This window comes from Naegleria lovaniensis, assembly GCF_003324165.1.
Source record: "Naegleria lovaniensis strain ATCC 30569 chromosome Unknown tig049, whole genome shotgun sequence".
In the NCBI taxonomy this organism is placed as follows: domain Eukaryota; phylum Heterolobosea; class Eutetramitea; order Acrasida; family Naegleriidae; genus Naegleria; species Naegleria lovaniensis.
In genome coordinates, this window is record NW_025407871.1 from 86099 (window position 1) to 109618 (window position 23520).

General features: G+C 36.4%; 6 protein-coding genes across 6 annotated transcripts; 2 read left to right on the top strand and 4 right to left on the bottom strand.

Moving 5' to 3' along the window:
* Positions 1 to 173: 173 nt before the first annotated feature.
* C9374_011610 (uncharacterized protein) lies at positions 174 to 7641 on the top strand (the record flags this gene model as incomplete). The annotated part of the gene is made up of 3 exons (XM_044687285.1): positions 174 to 337; positions 677 to 1185; positions 1427 to 7641. 3 exons carry the CDS (start codon positions 174 to 176, stop codon positions 7639 to 7641), a joined length of 6888 nt encoding a protein of 2295 aa, XP_044543119.1.
* A 72-nt stretch (positions 7642 to 7713) lies between these two features.
* C9374_011611 (uncharacterized protein) lies at positions 7714 to 8670 on the bottom strand (the record flags this gene model as incomplete). Its single annotated transcript, XM_044687286.1, has 2 exons — positions 7714 to 8195; positions 8271 to 8670. The coding sequence occupies 2 exons, from the start codon at positions 8668 to 8670 to the stop codon at positions 7714 to 7716; spliced, it is 882 nt and encodes a 293-aa protein (XP_044543120.1).
* Positions 8671 to 8843: 173 nt separating this feature from the next.
* C9374_011612 (uncharacterized protein) lies at positions 8844 to 12504 on the bottom strand (the record flags this gene model as incomplete). The annotated part of the gene is made up of 4 exons (XM_044687287.1): positions 8844 to 9527; positions 9584 to 10611; positions 10671 to 11799; positions 12331 to 12504. The coding sequence occupies 4 exons, from the start codon at positions 12502 to 12504 to the stop codon at positions 8844 to 8846; spliced, it is 3015 nt and encodes a 1004-aa protein (XP_044543121.1).
* An 89-nt stretch (positions 12505 to 12593) lies between these two features.
* Positions 12594 to 14771, bottom strand: C9374_011613 (uncharacterized protein; the record flags this gene model as incomplete). Its single annotated transcript, XM_044687288.1, has 3 exons — positions 12594 to 13510; positions 13682 to 14521; positions 14615 to 14771. The coding sequence occupies 3 exons, from the start codon at positions 14769 to 14771 to the stop codon at positions 12594 to 12596; spliced, it is 1914 nt and encodes a 637-aa protein (XP_044543122.1).
* A 245-nt stretch (positions 14772 to 15016) lies between these two features.
* Positions 15017 to 17278, bottom strand: C9374_011614 (uncharacterized protein; the record flags this gene model as incomplete). Its single annotated transcript, XM_044687289.1, has 1 exon — positions 15017 to 17278. The coding sequence occupies one exon, from the start codon at positions 17276 to 17278 to the stop codon at positions 15017 to 15019; it is 2262 nt and encodes a 753-aa protein (XP_044543123.1).
* Positions 17279 to 19378: 2100 nt separating this feature from the next.
* On the top strand, positions 19379 to 23461 carry C9374_011615 (uncharacterized protein; the record flags this gene model as incomplete). The annotated part of the gene is made up of 7 exons (XM_044687290.1): positions 19379 to 20314; positions 20534 to 21211; positions 21267 to 21430; positions 21488 to 21721; positions 21838 to 21971; positions 22078 to 22745; positions 23000 to 23461. 7 exons carry the CDS (start codon positions 19379 to 19381, stop codon positions 23459 to 23461), a joined length of 3276 nt encoding a protein of 1091 aa, XP_044543124.1.
* Between the last annotated feature and the right edge of the window lie 59 nt (positions 23462 to 23520).

Genomic DNA, 23520 nt, shown 5'->3' on the forward strand with positions numbered 1-23520 from the left:
TATCACACACTTCCTTTTAAACACATCACTTGTCAAATTTCAACTCAAAACAAAAATCCAAAACTTTCGCTCGGAAACACACACCCGAATCATCACAATCTTGAATTTTCATCACCAACATTGAAAATAGCGGAAAATATCGAAATTTTACCTAGTCCTTTCAACTCACTCGTATGTTGAGTAAATTCAGAAAGAAAACCATTGCATCGACTTCGTCGAATCACAACACGAACCTCGACAATATTCCAAGTGCGAGTGGTGTGATCAAAGATTTAGGAAATGTGGAGCCATCTGTGGGTGTTTGGAAAGATGTGAGCGGAGCACAATTAAATTCCATGTACGTACATGTGTGGTTGTTTTTATAATCATTATCATCATCGTTATTATTTGTTTCCAATGATCATCATCATGATTCAAATCCGATCATGTTGTGGATGATTATTATGAATCATCATCAACCATGTCATGGACAACTCATTCGAACGTCACCAACAACATGATGTTCTTTCTCATCATCCACATTTCACCCAATGTAATATTTGCGACACATTTCTTTTCACACTTCACAATTCACACACCTGACACCTATATTCACACTTCACAATTCACACACACCTTACACACACACACACACTTCACAATTCACACACACCTGACACACACACACACCAATCAGACAACGATCCAAATCCATTCATCGAATTCAAGCTCTCACTGATAAGGAATCTGAACGTTACTACATTAATCAACTCAATACGGCACCTTCCGTTGAAATTGTTGAAGAATTACTGAACTGCATCAAAAGAAAACCCTCTCAATTTTCCTCTAATTTCTGCAATCAATATGGACTCTTTTCATTGAATACATTTCTACTCAAGAATATCATGAGTGTCTTTCAGAAAAAAACAACAAGACTCTCATTGGAACGAAGTAAACAACAAGAAAATACTCGACTCACTGAACAACAAGAATCTGTCTATGATGTTATTTACAAATGTATTGAATGTATGAAGGAGTTGAGTGAGAGAGTGAATTTCAATTTATTTAAAGATAATTTGGATGTGGTCAAGTCGATCTCACTTGTTTTGGGAAGTTCATTTTTCACTCGAGAGAATCGAGTGCACATTCCCATATTGAAATGTCAATTATTAGTATTGAATATATTTACTTGTCATTTACAAAGAGGTGAGTGGGTCAATGTGAAATTTATACATTTGAATGTTTATATATGCAATGCAATGGAATGATTATTTTTTGAATCTATCTATTGAAATATCATTGTATTTTTAATTTTATTACTTGATCATCATATATTCTTTATTGCAACATCTAATTTGGATCGATCTATTATGGAATATTGAATCATCCAATCGAATATTGAATCACCCAAATCAAATATGGAATAATTGACATGATATGAACACAGAGATTAATGACATTACCAATCAAGTAGTTCTTCGAGGCATGAATCACGTATGCAGTGTCTATCAAGAAAGTACTCGATTTTCACATTTAATGTCTGCATTTCGAAAATGTTGCATTCTTCTTCGATCTGCTTCTCTCAATACATTTTCTTCTTCTTCTTCACCTCGTACCAGTAATGCAAGTAGTAGTCATCCCTATTCAAATACTACTACAAATACTACTACAAATACTACAACCACCACCACTACTCTCAAAGAAGACATTCCTTATTGTGAAAAATTTATCATTCAATTTTTACAATTTACAAAATCCCTACTCGATTCAGCCTCTTCTCGACGTCAACATCAATCCGAAGAAAATGGTGAATTTCTAGTGAGAGATTCTTTCGATGATCATCCTCCATCATCCATGTCGACAACAACGACCATGACCATGACGACAACAACAATGAATGGTAGTAGTAGTAGTAGTTGCAATATCGTCCATCATCATGAAATTTCTTCATCGTATCAAATCTCTCAAGAATTTATTCATTTAGGTCTTTTAGATGCTTTAAAAATTATTCAACAAATTGAACACTTGTTGAGTGAAGATGTGAAATTAGCCATTCAATCACTGCTCTCATCCGATGCCATTGAAAAGGAAGATCGAGATGATATGACCAAATATGAATATATGAGTCGACTCTTGAACAAGTTATATTCAAAATTACAACAAAATGATACCTTTTCACACATGATTCATATTTTGGAGAATTTATTGGCCATTTCAACTCTTGTCATGAATCATCAGCCTCTTCATGGTTCCACTATTACAACCACAACCACAACAACCCCAACCCCAAGCACTACAACCACTACAACATTCATGAATGGATTGGATCGAAAATTAATTCAAAAAAATTGGCAATTATTAGAGAAAATTATTGAATCGAGTTTAACACCACCATGGAATCAATCGAGTCCATCGAGTCATGGTATTCTTCTGATGAGTGGAGTGAGTAGTTCAAGTTCAGATCATCACTCTCAAGCCACAACAACTCAACGTCGAGTCGAAGATAAATTCCTCACTCAACAAGAACAAATTAGTTCCTTGCAAACCATTATACGAAAATTAGAGAAAGAAATGTTGCTGCAACACGAGAAATTGAGTCATGCTTTGCAACCGTCGTCGTCGTCGTCGACTCTTTCACAACAGAATGCCATTTCCTCGTCGTCGTTGTCGTCATGTTCGTCATGCTCGTCGTCGTCATCATTGGAATATGAAACCAACACGACCACGTGTCCTACTAAGGCCATGAGTGCGACTCGCTCGAGTTCGAATCATTCACTCGTATCCTCCTCGTGCTGCCAAGATTCCTCCTCGACAACGACAACAACTCATGAAGAAGATTTGGAAAGTTTCAAATTGGATGAATCCATTATGAATGATCATTCCACTACTACTACTAGCGGTAATCCTATGAAATTTGTACAACCTTCTGCTACTACTACTACAACCATCACCACTTCATCATCATCACCCACTCCTTCATCATCCCTCTCATCACCACTCATGAAACATTCTAGTCCTTCGTCCTTGACCAATTCCCCTCGAAAAATGCTACTGAAATCGAGAATTGATCCTGCGGCCATTCCGTCGGATACTGAAATACCAAAACTACAACACATTTCGAGTACAACATCATCACCAATCATCGATGCACAACATCCTTCTACTACTACTGCAACTACTACTGCAACAACAACAACTCCTAGAAAATCCTCTTCTTCATCCATATTCACAGATCCATCTCTAGTTCGAAAATTACACTTTATTCGACTGGATGCAACCATTGATGCTTCAACCTTCCAAAAAACCATGTTTTTCACCAATCAAATTCCTAAAAATCCAATTCCACTCAATTCCAAAGAAGTGATCTATCTCTTTTCTGGAAGACAAATTCCACTCAAAGCTAGAACTCATGTTTTTGATTTCTCAGATAACACGGACAGTGCTCATGTTTCATTCATTCAACCCAAACGCATGCAATACGTTCTCTTTCATTTGGAAAGTATCAAATTATCGACACAAGAAATCAAACAAGGAATTCTCAATTTTGATCGTTCCATGATCAATGATCGAACATTACGAATTTTAGAATTAATTGCACCCAAACAAGAAGAAGTTGATGTGATTCGAACTTTTGAAGGAGATGTCATTAGTTTATCTCCTGTGGATCAATTTTATTATCATTTGAAAGATATTCCTTATTTGAAAGAGAGATTACAATGTTGGATATTTAAGAATGAATATGAACAATCATTGAATGATTTATTGAGTAGTATTGAAACATGTACCAAAGCAGCACGAGAAGTTGTTTCTTCCCAAAAATGGAAAACTATTTTAGGAGTCATTTGGAGTGTTGGAAATTTATTGAATCGAGCAGCAGGAGATGTTGTCGAATGTCAAGGATTTAAAATGAATTCTCTATTGAAATTGAAAGATTTAAAATCTTATAATAACAAGACTCTATTGGAATACATTTCAGAATATTTATTGATCAAGAACGGAGAATTAATGAATTTTGAAAATGATTTATTACATGTTCCTTTGGCGACTCAGATCCAAACCATTCCTATTCGAGATCGAATCCATGAATTTGTACATGTATTTGATCAAATCAAAAGTTTATTATTGGTACAACAATCATTAGGAAAATCCTCAAGTGTTGTTAGTGCTACTACTAGTGCTACTACTAGTGCTACTATTGCTACTACTAGTGCTACTAGTGCTACTATTACTAGTACTATTGCTACTAGTGCTACTATTACTAGTACTATTGCTACCACTAGAAACTCGATGGTTGATGAATCTCTCCATGAGATGGATGCATGTTCGATGGAATTTACACCCTTTGTTGAAACTCTGAAACAAGATTTGGAACATGTGCATGGTAAAATGGATATCATGATGACACAATTAGAACATTTAGCAAACCTGTATGGTGAAGATGTTGAAATGATGAAATTGAGACCACATGTCTTTTTCACAACCATTCATCAATTTACAAAAATGTTTAAAAATCCAAATCAAATCAAACAAGTGGAAGATGAAATTGAGAGAAGAGATTCCTATCAGAGTTGTTCATTTTCAAATTTAGATTCTTACTTGAATTCTTCTTCAATAACAAGCACTACCACACGTGATTCGAATCATCATCATCATCATACCACACCTTCCACCCATTCCCAAAATAGTCATTTACAAAAAACAAATACTCGAGTATCCATTCATCCTCCATCTCAAAAATCAGCAAGTGCTCATCAATTATTGAGTCATTCGAATCAAGATTCTTCAAAGAATGTATCATTGACACGAAAAGGTTCACGATTGGTCATGAATGCTAAATTATTAGATTTAAATGCTCCATTGAGTGAATGGGTTCAACAACAACAGCAACATCATTCGAGTCATACACTAACGACGACCCATTCCAATACTACTCCAACAATGGATTCTCTATTCAACCCTGCTACTACTACTACTACTACAAGTAATAGTCCTATGAATCACCCTCATCATCATCCTTTAGAAATGACTACCCCTTCTTCGACTTCAACAACACTGAAAAAAACTCGATCTCTCAAATCTCTTTTAAAAGATCGAAAAATTTCTCAACTCTTCATTCCACCTCAACAAGATATTAAAAACAAATCGAATATAGAGTCTCTTGGTGCTTTGGAACATGTATCCGATGGAGCAAGTGGTGGTGTTGCAACTCATCATATTTCCGAACAATACATCAAGACTGAAAAGGCTCTCAATACCATTCTTGCTGAATATGGAGTGACTCGAGAAATGATTTCTCTCAAGACAGATGAATTAGAGTTGGAATTTGGACCACAAATTCTCTACATGATCAACAACAACAACAACAATACCACTACAAGTTCAGGGACCACTACGGATTCCAAGTACTTGGAATATCATGCCTATTTGTTTAATCATGCATTATTTTTAGGATTAACAAAATCACAACATGGTCAACCACAACAACAAGCATGGTTCCATACAACACATCACACCAATTTGAATTCACCAAAAGCATCTTCTCAACAATTATATAATTTTAATACTACTTTTATGGATCCTATTGATTTAACAGAATCGACAGATATTCCATCTCCAAAACCCTCCTCTGCATTGAATCCATCTTTGAATGTCATTCCACTTTACAAAATTATTCAATTTGATGAAATGACCATTCGTGCCATTATTAATTCACAAGAATATCAAAATGCATTTTGTATTCAAAACTTTAAGGGTGATGTTGGTGAAATATTTATAGCAGCTGATAAATATTCACGTGAGATTTGGATTGATCGAATTCGAAAATTGATTGAACCTCCATTCTTTTCAGATCTTTGGACGAAACGAATCAATGAAGAAATTCAACAACATTTAAATGAATCAACATTGACAACAATTGATATGAATATAACAAATTCAACAACTAATATGAATATAACAAATTCAACAAATTCAACTCATCGAGAATTAGAAGAATTGAAATGTACTAATACTACTAATACTACTACTACTACCAATAATATGAATCCTATTACTACTACTTCCGTAATAGAAGAAACATCGATTCAATCGTATTATATCATTCCCATCTCTGAATTAAAACCTTTCAAAGAAATTCCAAATACTGAAGAATTTGTAGAATTCAAAGGAAGTACTCGTGAAATTTATTTTGCAACTCTTGAAAAATTATTTCAATATTTAACAGATCCTATTGAACATGATAATAATTTTTTATTTACATTCATGTTGACTTATAAATCATTTACAACCTCAGAACAATTATTAGAATATTTAATAGAAAGATATAATACACCACCACCACCACCACTACCTTCATCTCTCTCTAATGATTCTATCATGAACGATGGGTTAGAATCTTCTATAAATAGTCTCGAATGGAAGAAACAATTATTTGCGATTCGATTAAGAATTTGTCAAATCATCATGTATTGGATTGAAAAACATTTTTATAATTTTAGAAGAGATCCTGAACTTCAAAAACGAATGGATTACTTTATTAGGGAAGTTTTACCACGAACGAAAATGCAAAAAGCTGGTGAACGTATTTTAAATACTTGGGAAGTGAGAAAGGCACAACGAGAGACCTTTTCATTACAACAAATTCAAAGACAACAATTACAAATTGAATTATTGAGAAAACAAATTGATCGAACTCTATTGGAGAATCATTCATTGAGAGAATCTTCATCTCGAAAGACTTCAACATTTCAAAAAATTATTTCTAAATTTAACAATGAAGGAGGAGGAAATGGAATGGATTGGAATGATTCACCTAGTAGTGCTGGTGGTAGTGGCAGTGCTGGTGGCAATGGTAGTAATAGTAGTTCTAATAATAATAATAACACTTCGTTGAGTCCCACCTTGAATGCAAGCAATAGTGGTGGTCTTGCCAATCCACCTGATAATCCACTCTTAGAGACAGCTACAGAAATTGCACGACAATTAACCATGATTGATATGGAGCTATTTATGAGAATTCAACCCAAAGAATGTTTGAATCAATCTTGGTCGAAAGAAAATCAAAAGAAAATGGCACCTAATATATTTGCCATGATTGAGAGAACCAATAATTTAGTGACCTATGTTGCATTTCATATTTTAAAACCTGAGACTGCTAAAGAACGAGCTAAATATATTCATACATTTATCAAAATTGCTAAAGAGTTGAAAAATTTGAATAATTTTAATAGTTTGAAGGGTATCATTGCAGGACTCAACTCGAACAGCGTTTTTCGATTGAAAAAGACATGGGCTCTTGTTTCAGAAAGTAAGAAGGAACAATTTAAAGAATTGGCTAAATTAGTGAGTCACGAAACAAACTACAAGAGATTGAGAGAGGCCATGAAAAATGTTGAACCTCCCACCATTCCATATATTGGAGTCTATTTGTCAGATTTGACATTTATCGATGATGGAAATGTGGATCGCAAAGATTCGAAAATCAATTTCTACAAACAACGTCAACTGGCCAATATCATTAGAACGATACAAAAATTACAAAAGACACCCTATTCGTTTCCATTTCACATTATCAGAACCAAATTGAACAATATTTATTTCAGTAGCATGTTTGATGATGGAAAATTGTACGACATGTCTTTGGAGAGAGAGCCAAGACAGTAGTAAACGTTTTGATGAACCTTTTTAGGAATATTTGTGACATTCACACAGATTTAATTCTTTAATTCTCCAACTTTAAGGAATTGGGTTGGTCAGATTAAACGTAGTACCAACTGAAGCCAACAATCGAGTGTGAGGTCGAGAAGCACCACATTCTCCTTCGCATGCATTAATCACAACCTTGTATTGACCTGGAAACCAGAGCAAGCCAGAGGCATCGTCATCCTTGGTTGAGATGGTGAACTTAATTTCATAGGCACCTGGTTGGAATCCATTCGATTGGTAGAATCTTTGAGTTAAATCATCAACGGAGAAAGGACCAGTCAACATCATGGTGACTTGACCTGGACCAGATTCATTGAAAACATTCAATCTTGAGTAAGCAGTCACAGTACTTCCACACTTGCTCACTTGAGGGACCACACCCGTAGCTGTGAAAGCAGCACACGTCTTGGCAGTGCAGTCATGGATTGGACACAATTTTCCTAACTGACATGCATAAATAGGATCCAAATCTCCCTTCTTAATAATGTCAATGAAGGCGTTCACTCCCATGGCTTCATTCGAAACATTTTACATGGATGAAGTATGACCTTCTTTCATTGTTGTCCATGATTTCAACAACAACTTACCTGTGCACACCACATCACACAACTCAACGGCATACGGACCAAAACTAGACACCGCATTGCATAGTCTCATACAAGAGAAAACCACACCCGAGTCCACGGCAGCCAATAAATCTGCAAGAGCAAAATCTAACAAATCAACACATGAGGAGCAGAGAGGTCCCGACACTCCCATCTTGTTCATAATAATTTCTGGCTTTTTAGGGAGAGGAACCTTCTTTAAGGAAAGCTCAATGATCTTGTGAGCAAGTTTTGGATCTTTCAAGGCTTCCATCTTGATTTGTTCCTTCAATGAAGATACCTTATTGTTGCTGTTGGTTTTGATATCAATAGCGGCATGGACATACAACACACAAAGCACAGAGGCTACCACACCGACAAGGAAAAGGGTTGAGACTTTCATATTTTTTTGTTTTGGGTTGGGACATTTAACGAAAAAGGAAAAATATTGGGTTTATGAACCGAGATCACGACGAAAATGTTTCAAACAGACTGTTCAGAAAACAACGGTGCGTAACAATCGATGTCCAATATTAAAAAGCGAGAGTATCAAACGTTAAGAAATGATCTCCTAGATTACAATTGAAATTTTCTAATTCTATGATTACACGAATCGGCCACAAACACTTCTCCCATGTTGGAAACAAACACACTGTGAGGATATTGAAATTTGGCATCTATGGCTTGACCACCATCACCACTGAAACCACTTTCACCCACTCCAGCAATGGTTGAAATAATTCCATTCACATCTATTTTTCGAATACGGTTGTTAAAGGTATCCGTAAAAAATACTTCTCCCTCATTGGTGACAAAAAGGCTTTCACAATTACTAATTTTTGCATGAATGGCTTGACCACCATCTCCACTAAATCCCATTTCACCCACACCAGCAATGGTTGAAATGATTCCTTCTGTATTTACTTTTCTAATCCTAAAATTATATGTATCTGCAATGTAAATTTCTCCAAATTGTGAAACATGTACACTGTGAGGATATTGTAAATGTGCATGGATTGCTAAAATATCTTCACCATTGTATCCAATTTGACCATTGAAATGATTCCGTCTGAATGGATGGCTCGAATTCGATGATTCATCGAGTCCACCATGAAAATGTGTCCTTGCATTTGTTGGTTCATGTTTGTGGAGTGAACCACAAAAATTCTCATGGGCAAATTGAATTGTGCGAATGAAGAAGCCATAGATCCATCTCCACGAAATCCCCAATGACCCTTCAGTCCTGCGAGTGTTGAAATTCTATTGTGGAGATCAATTTTTCTAAGGACACAATTGTCCGTGTCAGCAATATATACCTCTCCGAGATGATTCACAAACACACTCATTGGCATCCATAAAGACGAGCGAGTGGCCAAATCTCCATCACCAGAATATCCCTTCTCATCAGTACCTGCAATGGTTGAAATAATTCCTTTGGAAATGGTCAATTCTTGAGAGTAAATTTTTTGAACCCAAGTGCTGGTCGATTCTGCAATGAAAATTTCCCCATTGTTGGAAGCGAAAACACTCAAAGGTGTCGAATTGGTCGAGCTTGCAATTGTTGATAAGGTACCGTTGGAATTAATAAATACAGTTCGATTATGGCCAGAATCGGTAACTAATAATTCGTTTTGATTGGTTACAAACACACTGGTTGGATACATTAAATATTCTCCTCCAATGCCATCTCCAACCACTGTTGAAATCATTCCTGCCACATTGATTTTTCTAATTCGATGATTATTACAATCTGCAATGAATACTTGTCCAAGGCTGTCAACAGCCACACTCTTTGGAGTATTCAATTGGGCATCAATGGCTAATAATGAATCACCATTGAATCCACTCGAAGAATTTCCAGCAATGGTTTGAATGATTCCATTTCGATTGACTTTGCGAATTCTATGATTTCCCGTATCGACAATGTACAATTCAAGAGAATTAGACAAGTATACATTTTCTGGAAAACTCAATTGAGCATTTAAGGCTGAACCAAAATCCCCACTCATTCCTGGAGTATTACCACGTCCAACCACTGTAGAAATGATTCCTTGGCTATCAATTTTTCGAATTCGATGATTATAACAATCTGCAATATAAATTTCACCACTAAATGTAACGAATATTCCTTTGGGATGATTGAGTTGAGCGGTTCTTGCCAGCGCTCCATCTCCACTAAATCCAGCAACTCCATTACCAGCAATGACTTGAATGGTTGTTGAAACTTGTTTCGTGATTGAATGTTGATCGGTATGTGACCGATACACATCGCCATGATATTGGTTAACATGAATATAAGAGGGTTGGAATGTGTTCAGGACCAATGAGGCCAACACGGAGCAATCTTGTCCACTATAAAAAGGACAGCATTCACACGTGTTGGAGAAGTACAGACACCATTACCAGAACATACATTGCGAACCTCATTGGCATTCTTTCCAAAACATACTGGTACTTGACAATTCGATCCAGAATAACCATACATGCATTGACATGAATTTGGTGAAACACAAGTACCATGACTTGAACAAACATTGGGATCGTTGGATAACTTGTCATGACAATACACAATCTCACAAGTTGAACCTGTGTAACCGGCTTGGCATTGACACACATTGGGAGAAGTACAACTTCCACGGCCTGAACAAACATTTGGATTGGAAGGGGACATTCCATTGCACAATGGAACACCACAATTCACTCCTGTCCACTGAGAATGACATTGACAATGGTTTGGTGAAACACAATCTCCATGTCCAGAACAGACAAAACTGGTACGATTCGATTCCATTCCAAAACACATGACATGTTCACAAGTTGAACCTGTGTAACCGGCTTGACATTGACACACATTGGGAGAAGTACAAATTCCCGCCGAATTGCAAACGGTAGATTCGTTGGACATTATTCCATGACATGCAGTCACAGAACAAGTCTCTCCAAAATAATTATTCTCACATTGACATTGATTTGGAGCGATGCAAGTACCATGACCAGAACACACCATAGGATCTGTGGTCAATTTGGAAAAACAAGCATAATTATTTAGAGTCTGACATTGAGTTCCGGAATATCCTTGTTGGCATTGACAGGAATTGGGTGCCACACAAGTACCATGACCAGAACATACTTGTGCATTGTTTTCCAAAATTTCAAAACATCTTGTCCATTCACATGAATTTCCTCCATATTCGCTCGAATTGGTACATTGGCATAAATTGACGCTTTGGCAAATTCCTCTTCCATGACACACGTGAGTGCTGTTCGTGGATAAAATACCAAAACATTTGGGAATGGAACAATTGGAACCACCATAATTTTCATGACAATGACATGTATTCACATCGACACAGGCACCATGTTGGGAACAAACATTTGAATCATTGCTCGAAAGTCCAAAACATTTTGGATACTGACAATCGGGACCTGCATAATGATCCATACATTCACACCTGTCTGGAGAGGTGCAATTACCTCTTCCGTGGCATACAGTAGTTCCTCGATTAGAGCAGTGTTCAAATAGAGCGGAGTGCTGATTTTTCAGAAAATTTTGAGTGTTATTTTGTGCTTAAATTGAGCGGAGTCACTAGTTGGAAGAACAGTGTTGTACCTGTTTCCATTGAACATCATCGTCCTCTGAACCATCTTTAGCAAGACCTAACTGCTTTTTTGAATCCGTTCACCACAACTGAGTCAGGTACATCCTTCAACGCATTGGAAATCCATTAGAATAAGTTTTTTGGTTACGCTATAGAAATTTTCTTGAGTACCCTTCTCAATTCTGTCAGCCTGGTTGTCATACCGCTCACCTTGTAGTTGCTTGTAATTTGATTTGAACGATCTATTCATGGAAAGATCACACATCTGCATAACCTCGCTAGCATTCTTTGGTAAAGGCAGAATGGTAATGTCTTTGACCTTATCCCTTAGTAGGTCAACTATTGGTAAGTGGACATGACTATCTAAATTATCGAATGTGAGGAGTTTATGACCATCAAGGCTCTTTAGGAAAGGAATTAATACCATGTCACAATACTCTTTCATCCTAGGTCTATCCATCCACGCTTTCTCTTGTGCTGTAAACTTCACGTTGGGCTTCATAAAAAGATGACTCGGTGCATTCATACTTGTTGATTGCTGCAGTATTGCCATGTAATTTAGCGTAAGCCAGTACTTCTCTCTTCTCTTTGACGGACCAAACTTTTCTCTTCTGCTTGTGGCTGGATTTTGCAGGCATTTTTTTGATGGTGGGAAAAAAGTGTAACGAACACTCACTATTAGAGCGGAGACCTCAAAAATTCCTAAAGCTCCGCTCTAATCGAGGAACTACTGTACGTTTGAAACTAGTGTCGCCGAGTAGCCATAACATTTTGGAATTTCACATTGAATTCCAGACCACTGAGAATCGCATTGACATTGATCAGGAGCGAGACAAGTACCATGACCAGAACAGACCATTGTTGGATCCATCAAGTTGAAACATTTGGGAATGGAACAATTGGAACCACCATACAAATGATTACATTCACACGTTTGAGGACTCACACAAGATCCATTTCCACTACAAACTCTAGAATCATTGGAAGGAATTCCATAACAAGTTGGAATTTCACAATCAGAACCTGTGTAATTGTTGGAACAGAGACATGTATTTGGAGCATTGCATGAACCATGTCCATGACATACATCTGGTGCACTCGCGGCCTTATTATTACAAATAGCTTCAGAACAAAACTGTCCCGTGTAACCTGTTTGACATGAACAAGTATCGACTCCTGTACATGTTCCATGACCAGAGCAAACATGGATGAGATCATTGGAAGCAATTCCATTGCATTTGGGAAGTTCACAATTACTGCCTGTGTAGTTCCATGAGCATTGACAAGTGTCAGAGGCAGTGCATGTACCATGGCCTGAACAAACATTCGAATCCGTACTGGCTAATCCATAACATGTGATGGGCAGCATTTCACAGTTCGATCCACTATAACCCGAATGACATGAGCACGAGTTAGGTGCTCCACAAGTACCGTGTCCTGAACAAACGGTAGGATCCGTTGCAGGTATGGAGGAACACGTGAATATATCACAATTAGCACCTCCATATCCACTTTGACACGTTATTGAAATCTTTCGAATTCGAAGATTGCCATAATCGGAAAAAAAGATGTCTGAACTACCATCAGGAATAGAGAGGGTCATTGGTCTTTTCAATTGAGCATTTTGAGGTAAACCTCCATCTCCTTGAAAAATGTTATTTCGTAGATGTATCAATGTATGTTATTTCGTAGATGTAAATATTTGTTATTTCGTAGATGTAAATATTTGTTATTTCGTAGACGTATCAATATATGTTATTTCAAAGATGTATCATCCAAATGATTTGAGAAATATTCAAAAACATGTGCACTCACCTGCAAAGGCTGCAGTTCCAGTACCAGCAACTGTGGAAATGATACCATTCCGATCGATTTTTCGAATTCGATTATTGACTGCATCTGAGATGAATATCTCACCGAAATTCGATACCACGACACATGAAGGACTATCTAATTGGGCTGAAGTTGCAGCAATATTGTCTCCGTTATATCCATTCGTACCTGTGCCTGCAATAGTGACAATAATTCCATTCGTTTTCACTTTTCGAATGACATGAGCATAATAATCAGCGATATACACCTCTCCCGATTTACTCTCCACAAAAACATAATAAGGCATGTAGAGTTGAGCACTAGTTGCTAATTGATTGTCGCCTGTGTTTCCTTGAACACCTGTTCCTGCAAAGGTTGAAATGTATCCATTCGCATTGACTTTTCGAACTCTACCCCATTCAGCAATATACATTTCACCAGATGGAGTGACAAAAACACTTCGAGGTAGACTGAGTTGTGCATTCTTGGCCAATTGACCATCGCCAGCTGTTCCAAGAGTTCCTGTACCAGCTACCGTCCATATTTTACCACTCGTATCAATTTTTCGAATACGATGATTCGTATTGTCAGCAATGTAGATTTCACCTGAAGAGGTAACAAACGTATTTTGAGGAAGATTCAATTGTGCAGCAGTTGCAGCAATATTATCACCATTATAGCCATTCGTACCTGTGCCTGCAATGGTGTTAATAATTCCAGTTGAAGATACTTTTCGAATACGATGGCTACCCGATTGATCTGAAATGTACATTTCACCACTACTCCTTACAAAGACACCAATAGGAGCTCGTAAGTTTGCACTTGTTGCTTGTCCATTATCACCTATCGTATGTATGTACAATTAACATGTTTTAGGAAGAACATTTTCATGTTAGGAATGTGTTGTTGTGAATATATTTCATGTGCTGCACTCACCTGAAAAACCAGCTGTTCCAGTACCAGCAACTGTGGTAATGGTTGCACTCAAAATGTTTCCTGCAGTAACTACATGTTGTGCAACATGCAGCATGAAGAGTAACGTGAAATACAAAAGAATGAAACAAGATGAGACGCCTGCAGCAGAAACATGCATTCTTTTTAAGGGAAGAAACGGGGATGCAGTCATCCATGTGTTGTTGTAGTAGTACTCATGTAACATGAACTCGTGTTGCGTTACCACAATTTTCCGTCTCAAAGAACATTTAAAGACACACGAACAAGCGAACTGCCGGCAGTCCTTCCTTAGCCATCGATAATTAAGGAAGACTTACCTGCAAAGACTATCCTATTTGGTATCGTGTTGAAATCGGCGCAACCCTCGTTCACGTTGTACATGGTTCATTCAACAACATGCAATGGTTGAAAACGGTCCTTCCACAGTTTGGGTTGTGTCAGAACGAGTCCATGATATTCATATTGCAATCGTCGTTCTAATAATTGTTCTTTCCACTCCAATGTAAAACCATGTTTACATAATGCCAAGTCTTTCAACTCTTCATCTTGTTGTAATTCAACACTTGCGAATAGTAATGCATATCCACACGATTGAACAGCATTCTGCACGACTTGTCGATCTCCTCTCACCGATTGTAAATGAATCACGTGGAGGCATGCACCGCCATATTGTTTCAAGGCGCGTTTTGCTCGCTCTTCGTCCATCGCAAGAGGACGTAACCAATGTGTGACCACTGGATTACACATTCGTAACTGCCAGTGAAATTCTTGGTCGTTTAAAAATTTGGAAGGAATTATACAAGTGACAAAGGAAGCATTCAGAGCCACTGCATTCAATAAGAATTCTTTCATTTCCTCATCCGAAATGTCCAACCTTTCAATATCATGTCTCAATTCTAAAGGAGCTGAAACTGTATCGAGGGTGGATAACTTTTCAAGGACTTGCCATAAAAATTCCTTACTTTTTCGTTGTTCAGGTAAAAAATTCACATACAAATTGGGATCCATGGTAAGAAGGACATGCATCACAAATGATGAATCTCTTTTCAAATCTTCATTCACATATTGTAAGAGATTGGGTTTTTTCGAATAATTCGGTAACACTAGACTCAGGAATTCCTTATTCGATCTCAATTCCAAACTGGCATGTTTGAGTGCGAATGGATTTTGTTGCATGGCGAGTTGTACCACGTGTGGATCATTACGTAACTCCTCTGAAGCAAATTCCAACAAGTATCCATTCTGTTGAACGAGTTCAGAAATGAATGAACGATCGCTTCGAATGGAGTGAGAGGCATATCGGAGTGCAGTGAAATCTCTTCGCATGGCTCGCAAGACAATGTCCTTATTATTTTTTGCATCTTCTTCCTTGGATTCCAATGTATTATTTTGTGGATGATTATATATGGATGGATTCAAAAACAACATTGGAGAAGGTTCATTGCAACTCTGAGAGGAAACTTGTTGTGAGAGGAATTGTTGAATCTCCCATTCATCCCAACCAGTATATTTGAAAATGGAATTTCCACTGGTTTGAAACGCTGCCAATATCACCTGTGGATCTCGTTTCAACTCGTCATGGTTACAAAATTCGAGAGCATGTCCATCTTCCTGCACTGCTGCTAACACCATTGCTCGATCACTTCTCAAATGCTCAGAAGCGAATTGCAAGGCATTTCCATTCTCTTGTACAGCCTTCAAAACCAGAATTGGATCATGATGATGGAACATGGATTCAACGTTTCTAACAAATTCCAATGCCATTCCATCTTGTTCCAACACACTGGCAATAAATTCCCAATTCGACAATAATTGAGAAGAGGCATAGGAAAGGGAATGAGGTCCTCCATAAATCACTGCATTCAACACAATGGAAGGATCGTTTCGTAGCGACTCGGAGGCATGGCGTAAATTTTCTCCATCAAGCCTTACTGCTTCCAACACGACTTGTCGATCATTCTTTAAGGCTTCAGAAGCAAATTCCAATGAGGATGGATGTTTTCGAATCACTCGTAACATCATGTCCTTATGATTTAAAAAGGGATGATGCTTTGGTATCAAGAGCAAAATATCAGCACCAGCCTTGGAGCACAATAATTGTGCAATGAATTCGTGATCATGGTCGAGTAAACTCTCACTGCTGTGGTGCTGCTGCTGCAAGAACCATTCGATCAATATCTCTCGAAGGAATCCATCGATAAAGCCTCTACAAGACTGTACCGCTTGTAAAATAACTTGTTGATCGTATCGAATCGATGGAGGGCAATAGCATAAAAGATCATGTCCCAAAAACAAACGATAGATGGGCATCTTTTTCATGAGATTCAATACGAAGGACTTGTGACAAAATTCAATATCCAACGGGTTATGATAATAATTGTTGTAAGAATTTCGATTAACGAAATGTGTCAACACTTGTTCATCATTCGAGAATTCAATGGGCAAGTAAATATTATTCGAGAATGAGTTGGTTTTGAGAAAGGCTTCTTTGTTGTTGTGCCATTTAAAAAATCCGAGAGTTTGATTTTGAAATTTTGTTTTTAGTGCTAGTTGTTGCTCCGAATGGGATTGGTCAGCAATAATATCAATTAAATGGACATGTACTAAATCTTCATCGAGTAGACATTTGAGTGCCATGGTTGACATTTTTTAATCACTGGCTATTGTAAAGTGGGCTTTACCTAAAAGGTTTTTGCTTTTGAATTGTAAAAGCTCATGAACTAGTTCCTTCAACAAAAACCAGTAACGACAGCAACTGAACTCGATTGGAACTTGACACCAAAAAAATGGTTGCCTGCAATAGCACGGCCGTTGCTGCCGAATCCTTGCAGTGGGAATTTTATGACGATTTACTGTCTCATATTTTACAATATTTATCAACAAAATTTCTCTTGAGAGTGTGTTTGTGTGTTTCTAAACAATTTCATCGAGTTGTTTTGAACATTCCGAATTTGGAATTATCATCAGAGAGTTGGAATTCATTTCCTACACCTATCACTCGTTTGAACTTTCTTCATTTTATCAAATCGAGTCATTATTTAAGAAATTTAAAATGGACCTTGTCCGAACTCTCCAACTTTTTCTCAACTGAAGATTCAAAGAATAAAATGCACAGTTTATTTCACGGGTGGCCAACTCCTTCAGTAAAAATGACCAAGATTCGAGACAAGATTCTTTACGAGCGCACTTTTATTTTTTACTCGATTTATAACACCGACCATTTTTCAAATTTTGTTTCAGAGTTGAACTGTTCTACAATTAAGCATGCTGAAACCAAGATTTTCATTTGGTAGGAGATTCTTTCCCTATAGTGTCAGATTCTTTTGTTTGGTATTGTGAGACCTAATATTCAATTAATAACAGCCGTTAAAAAAAGGTGTCTCTGACTTTAGCTGAATTAAACATAAAGCCCGTGTAAAGTGCAAACAAGCAACATGAAATTCTAGAACAACAGACCATCTTACACTCAAGGATGTTCTATTTGTTGTGCACTTTTGACGGGCTTGGTGTTATTTTCAAACTCTTCTCAATCACATTGTACTCCACAAATTGAAAATTTTTGTTAACACCCTTTTCTTCGAAGAGAAGTTCGAAAACATTTTAGCAACAATTTCACAACACATTTCTCAATGTAAGAGTTGTGGTTTGAGAGAGATGGTGTTGATAATGACGAAGAGGGGTAAGGGCCCCTTCAATACTATACCACCCTGGACGTGACAAAGTTTTACGACGTTACCACCACGGCTCTTGTAATGCCAATTCAACTTATTGACGCCCCAAAAATTAAGTAGTGTTTCCCTCACGTGTCAGCAACAAAATATTGCATTGGCAAGTTTTGAGGGGTTGAAATCATTATAAAATCGTACTATGATCGTAGTTTTATTAAAAATCCCCAGCGAAATTCTCTCTTGCAGCTTGTTTTGTTCACGAAAAAATACGCTTGAGTTGGCCACCCGTGGTTTATTTGTGCGATGTTTTTGTCATTCATTTCTGAATGGTTGAAATTTGAATACCAAGTTGAGCGCAGGCGAAACACGGTTGGATTTTAACACAATGCTGAACGGAATGTTGACTGAATATTTCAACACATTAATTAGCTATTCTCAACATCGTCCAAACTCTCGGTTTGGCTGTTTCTTGAATGGTGTAAGACATTCTCTCTCAAACCAAGGTCGAAACTGCTTTTGCTAATCCAAATGTCTCATATTCTTTTATCGTGAACTTTCAGAAATATTACTAGTCTTTCATGATTTCACTGTTACGATTGCTTGATATTTATGAAATGCATTCTTTTCTTGAAGGAATAGAATGTCTTTTGATGAAACCATCACGTTCTGCGTTGTTTTTTATTTCTTTCTTTCAAGAGGACTGTTCGAAGAGATCCATTAAAGAGGATGTAGAGAGGTTGAGAAAGTTTAGCCTGTTGAACTGTGAAGAAAGAGTGGGAAGTGGAAACTGATTGGTAAAAAAACACGTCTCAAATTCCGGTTCAACTTGTTAAAATTTTCAACTTTCTCAACCAAATTTTTTTTGAAACGGAAAAACTGTGTGTCCTGTTTGCACTGATGTTTGAGAAGTTCGGACAAGGTCCAATCATTACAATGTGATCTTGGAGAAGTGGATGTTTCACCCTTGACAGAATGTGAAAATTTTAAAAATTTAACAAGTTTACAAATTCGATCGACCTCTGCAACTACATTCGAAAAACTCGCTCATAGTTCCAATGTAACAAAATTGAACAAATTTATGTTTGGTTTCGGCCTCTATAATGATCAACTACCAAATATTTCGGTACTTCAAACTCTAGTTCAAAGTCAAAATTTTTCAAACCTCAAAGAATTTCATTTGGAATTTACTTGTTTTCATCAAGATATAGTGAAAGTCATAGCTGAAAGTCCAGTGTTAAAACTTTCAGGAAATTTAACAGTTTTATCATTGGGTCGATTAATCATTGGATTGGAAGATGCACACTATTTTTCTCAATCTGAAGCATTTAGAAATGTAAAAACATTACAATTGAAAGAATGTTATTTGGATTCTCCTCGCTATCAATTATCTCAAGGCCTTTCTATTCAACATTATTATTCCATATCCAAAAGAAACGAATGTATTGGAGGTATGGGATTAATAGCTCTTGAAAAGAATGGTCTCTTTTCAAAAAATCTCACTTCATTGACCATTAGTAGTTCCAATCTCTTCGCTGCTGATTTGAAACAAGTTATTTATTTTGAACAATTGAAAACCTTAAATCTGTATCGAAATACAAACATTGGTTCCATTGGTGCTCAATATCTTGCAACGAGTTGTGAAAATTTGAAAACATTGACTTGTTTAAACTTGTCCTGGTGTGAAATTGGAGATGAAGGATTCATGTACTTGATTCGATGCCCCTATTGGAATCATCTTGAAAAACTTTCAATTTCAAGAAATACCATTCGAGAACCACAAACATTTCAAGCTCTTGGTGAGGATGGAGTTTTATTACAACAACATTTATCCTCTCTCGATCTTACTTGCAATGATATTGAAAATGATGGAGTTATTGCACTTGCACAGAGTTGTGAAAAATTTCAAAACTTGAAACATTTGTATTTGAGTGCAACGAGTCTCAACGAACCAGCTGCGAAGAGTGTGTTGAATGGTGAAAAATTTTCGAAATTGAAAACCTTCTCTCTACATGCTGTATGTAATCATGAACTCTATTGTGAGTTAATCATGAAGAAATTTCCAAAAAGCAATGTCTATGGATTTTTCAAACAAGCTGATCAACAGCAAACGTGTCAAATTTATTAAAAAATAAAAAAATATTTAAAAAAAATTTTGAAACTCGGAAGTATGACGACTTGTCGTGGCAATGATGATGATGACGAAACGAAACTGATCATGACACATCCTGTCCAGTCCTATACACGAGTCAAGTTATTAGGAAGTGGTGGACAAGGAAGTGTAACTTTGGTGAAAATTCAAAAACAAAAGAAGAGGTCACGTGCATTTTCCTCATTCAGTACAACAACAACAACAACAACGAATACAAATATAAATACAGCAGCAGCAACAACTACTAGCACCACCACGTCGACCAACACGACATCTCATCGGAGCAGTGAAGAAATTTATTCTCAAACCACAGCAACAGCAACAACAACAACAACAACATTTGAAAATGATTCACAACCACAACAACAACCACGCGAAGAAGAACAAATAATTACGATTGAAAAATATAGAGCTCTCAAAAGAATATTTTGTATCGGATTGGATCAATTAAATTTAGCTCTACGTGAAGCACAATCAGTGTTACAAATTGGTTCTCATCGAAATATTGTAAAATGTTATAATTTTTTCATTGAACGATCGGAACATGTCACAAATAGAGGATTGGAACATGTTACGACGATTGAAAATGAATGTGTTTGCATCATGTATGAATATTGTGAAAAAGGATCTCTTGCCGATGTCATTCGATCGAAACGAACTTCAAACAAAATTATTCCATGGAATACTGTTCTCGATTTTTTCAAACAAATTTTGTGTGGAATTCAATTTATTCATCAAAATAATATTTGTCATAGAGATATGGTAAGTTTCAACACAACAAAGGATATTATATTTAAAGAACTTGATGAATATTTAGAAACCTGCAAATGTCTTTCTAAGTTCATCCACTCTCGATCATACCTGGGTGTTAAAAATTGGAGATTTTGGATTTGCCAAAGCAGTGACAGAAACATCTCAAAGTATGGACACAGTGTTAGGAACTCAAGCGTTTGTCGCTCCAGAAATTCGACAATTTCATCCGTATGTTTTATTAATCGTTTCAATATTGTTGTGAATTTGTGAAATGTTGGAAAATAGTTATACGACAGCGGTAGATATTTGGGGAATTGGATGCATACTCCTCGAAATGTTACTTCCTAAAACATTTGATTACTCGTACGAATGGGCTTTTAATTCTGGAAAAACAATTGTAGATCTCATCAAGAAACGATATCCAGAAGAAGAAATTATTGATTTGATTCATTTTATCATGAAAATGAATCCTAACGAAAGACCGAATGCCACTCAAGTTTCGAGTTATATTTTGAAACAGTAGGTTGAAAACAATTGTTTTACCTTTCATCAAATGTCGTCGACTACTACTTGTGTGCATGATCATCATCATGATGGACCATTCGGAATTTATAAATTCTCTCAATGATTGACAGTATTGAACATGAAGAGATTCATGAACAAGAAATGATGACAGCTCTTCAAACACTAGCTCGAAATAAGAATCAAGAAAAGGAAATTCTCATCCTCAAAACACAAATACAATCGTTGCAAGGTCAAATTCATGAACGTATGTATTTCACACATTCTCAATATAGATTGTAGTGAGAATCTCCTTGAAAATTTTTTTATGTATGAATGAATATATACGTTTCAAAATATATATGCACCAATAGTACAACACATTGTGGAACAACAAGAAGAAGAAATATTTTACTTTAATCATCCAGAACTGATTCCAACACGATCATCTTCATTGGTCAATGCTCCTTCTGGATCTACTACTTCCTCATCATCATCATCCAATTCAATAAGCACCAATCCACCAACCATTACTGATACATTTTTAAAGAATATTTTTAATCCAACGAACAAATCCTCCATGTATGAAAATTCATACAATCTCAAAATAATTCCCTTTAAAGATTTCAAAATAGATCCTTCGATACCACCTGTGACTGGTTCATTATTTATGATTACATTTGGCATTGTTAAAACTAGAGAAATTAACAATGGAGAAGAAACCAAAGTTGCGTTAAAAACACTCTTAACTCGTTACAAGACAGATTTAGATCAAATTGTGAAAACATTGGGATTGGAATTTAATTCAAAAATTTCACATCCAGCCATTGAGAGAATTTATGGATTGACCAAAAATGGAAAAGAATATTGTATCATTGGAGAGCCATGCATTGGAGGAAATTTGAGACAAGTCTTATTGAATAGAAACATTGGAATTACTTTTTCTATGAAAGTAGATTATTGTTATCACATTTCAAGTGCATTACTCTATTTATATGAACAGAATCGTGCTATTGGAGCACTCTCCCTCTATCATATTGCTGTAAGTTTTGTTAAATCTATTAATATATATCATTTCACACTATTCACACCCACACCACTACGATCCATTCATTAATTTTGAAATTATTCGTATTATTCACCCCTTTTTCATCTTGATTGATTCTATTTCCAACCAACACGTTCACACTAAAATAATGATCAATTTTGAAAATATTATAATTTTCTGCATTCCATGGATTCCATAAATTCAAAACAACAAAACACATGGATTCCATCAATTCAAAACACACCAAGCTCAATGAACAATTAACACTTCCAAAAATTACTACTTGGCACACCTCTTTCGAATTGACACCCAATGACAAACGTGTCGGAGTCATCAAATCACTCAAACAATTAGCTGGAATTTGTTGGTGTATTTTAATACGAGAAAATACGGAATCGATTCGAAACTTCTTTAAAAGTCATGATCAATTCTGTCCTGACATTCCTCAAGTCATTCAAAAGTATTTATCACCACCCGTACCAACACCTCAACAAGAATTGTGGATTTATGAATATATTGAAATTGTGAATACATGCTTTTCACTTTCAGCTTCACTTGGCAAGATGAATAAGGAAGATGCCTCAGATCATGAACTCTTGAATGGAACATTTCGAAAAATTGTATTTAGATGGGGAAAGTTAAGAGATGCTATTAGTAGTAATAGTAGTAGTAGTAATAATAATAATAATAATAATAATAATTCCAAATAATTGTCATGCATGAATGTACATTCAATTCCATGGTTACAATGACAATGATATTTTATTAA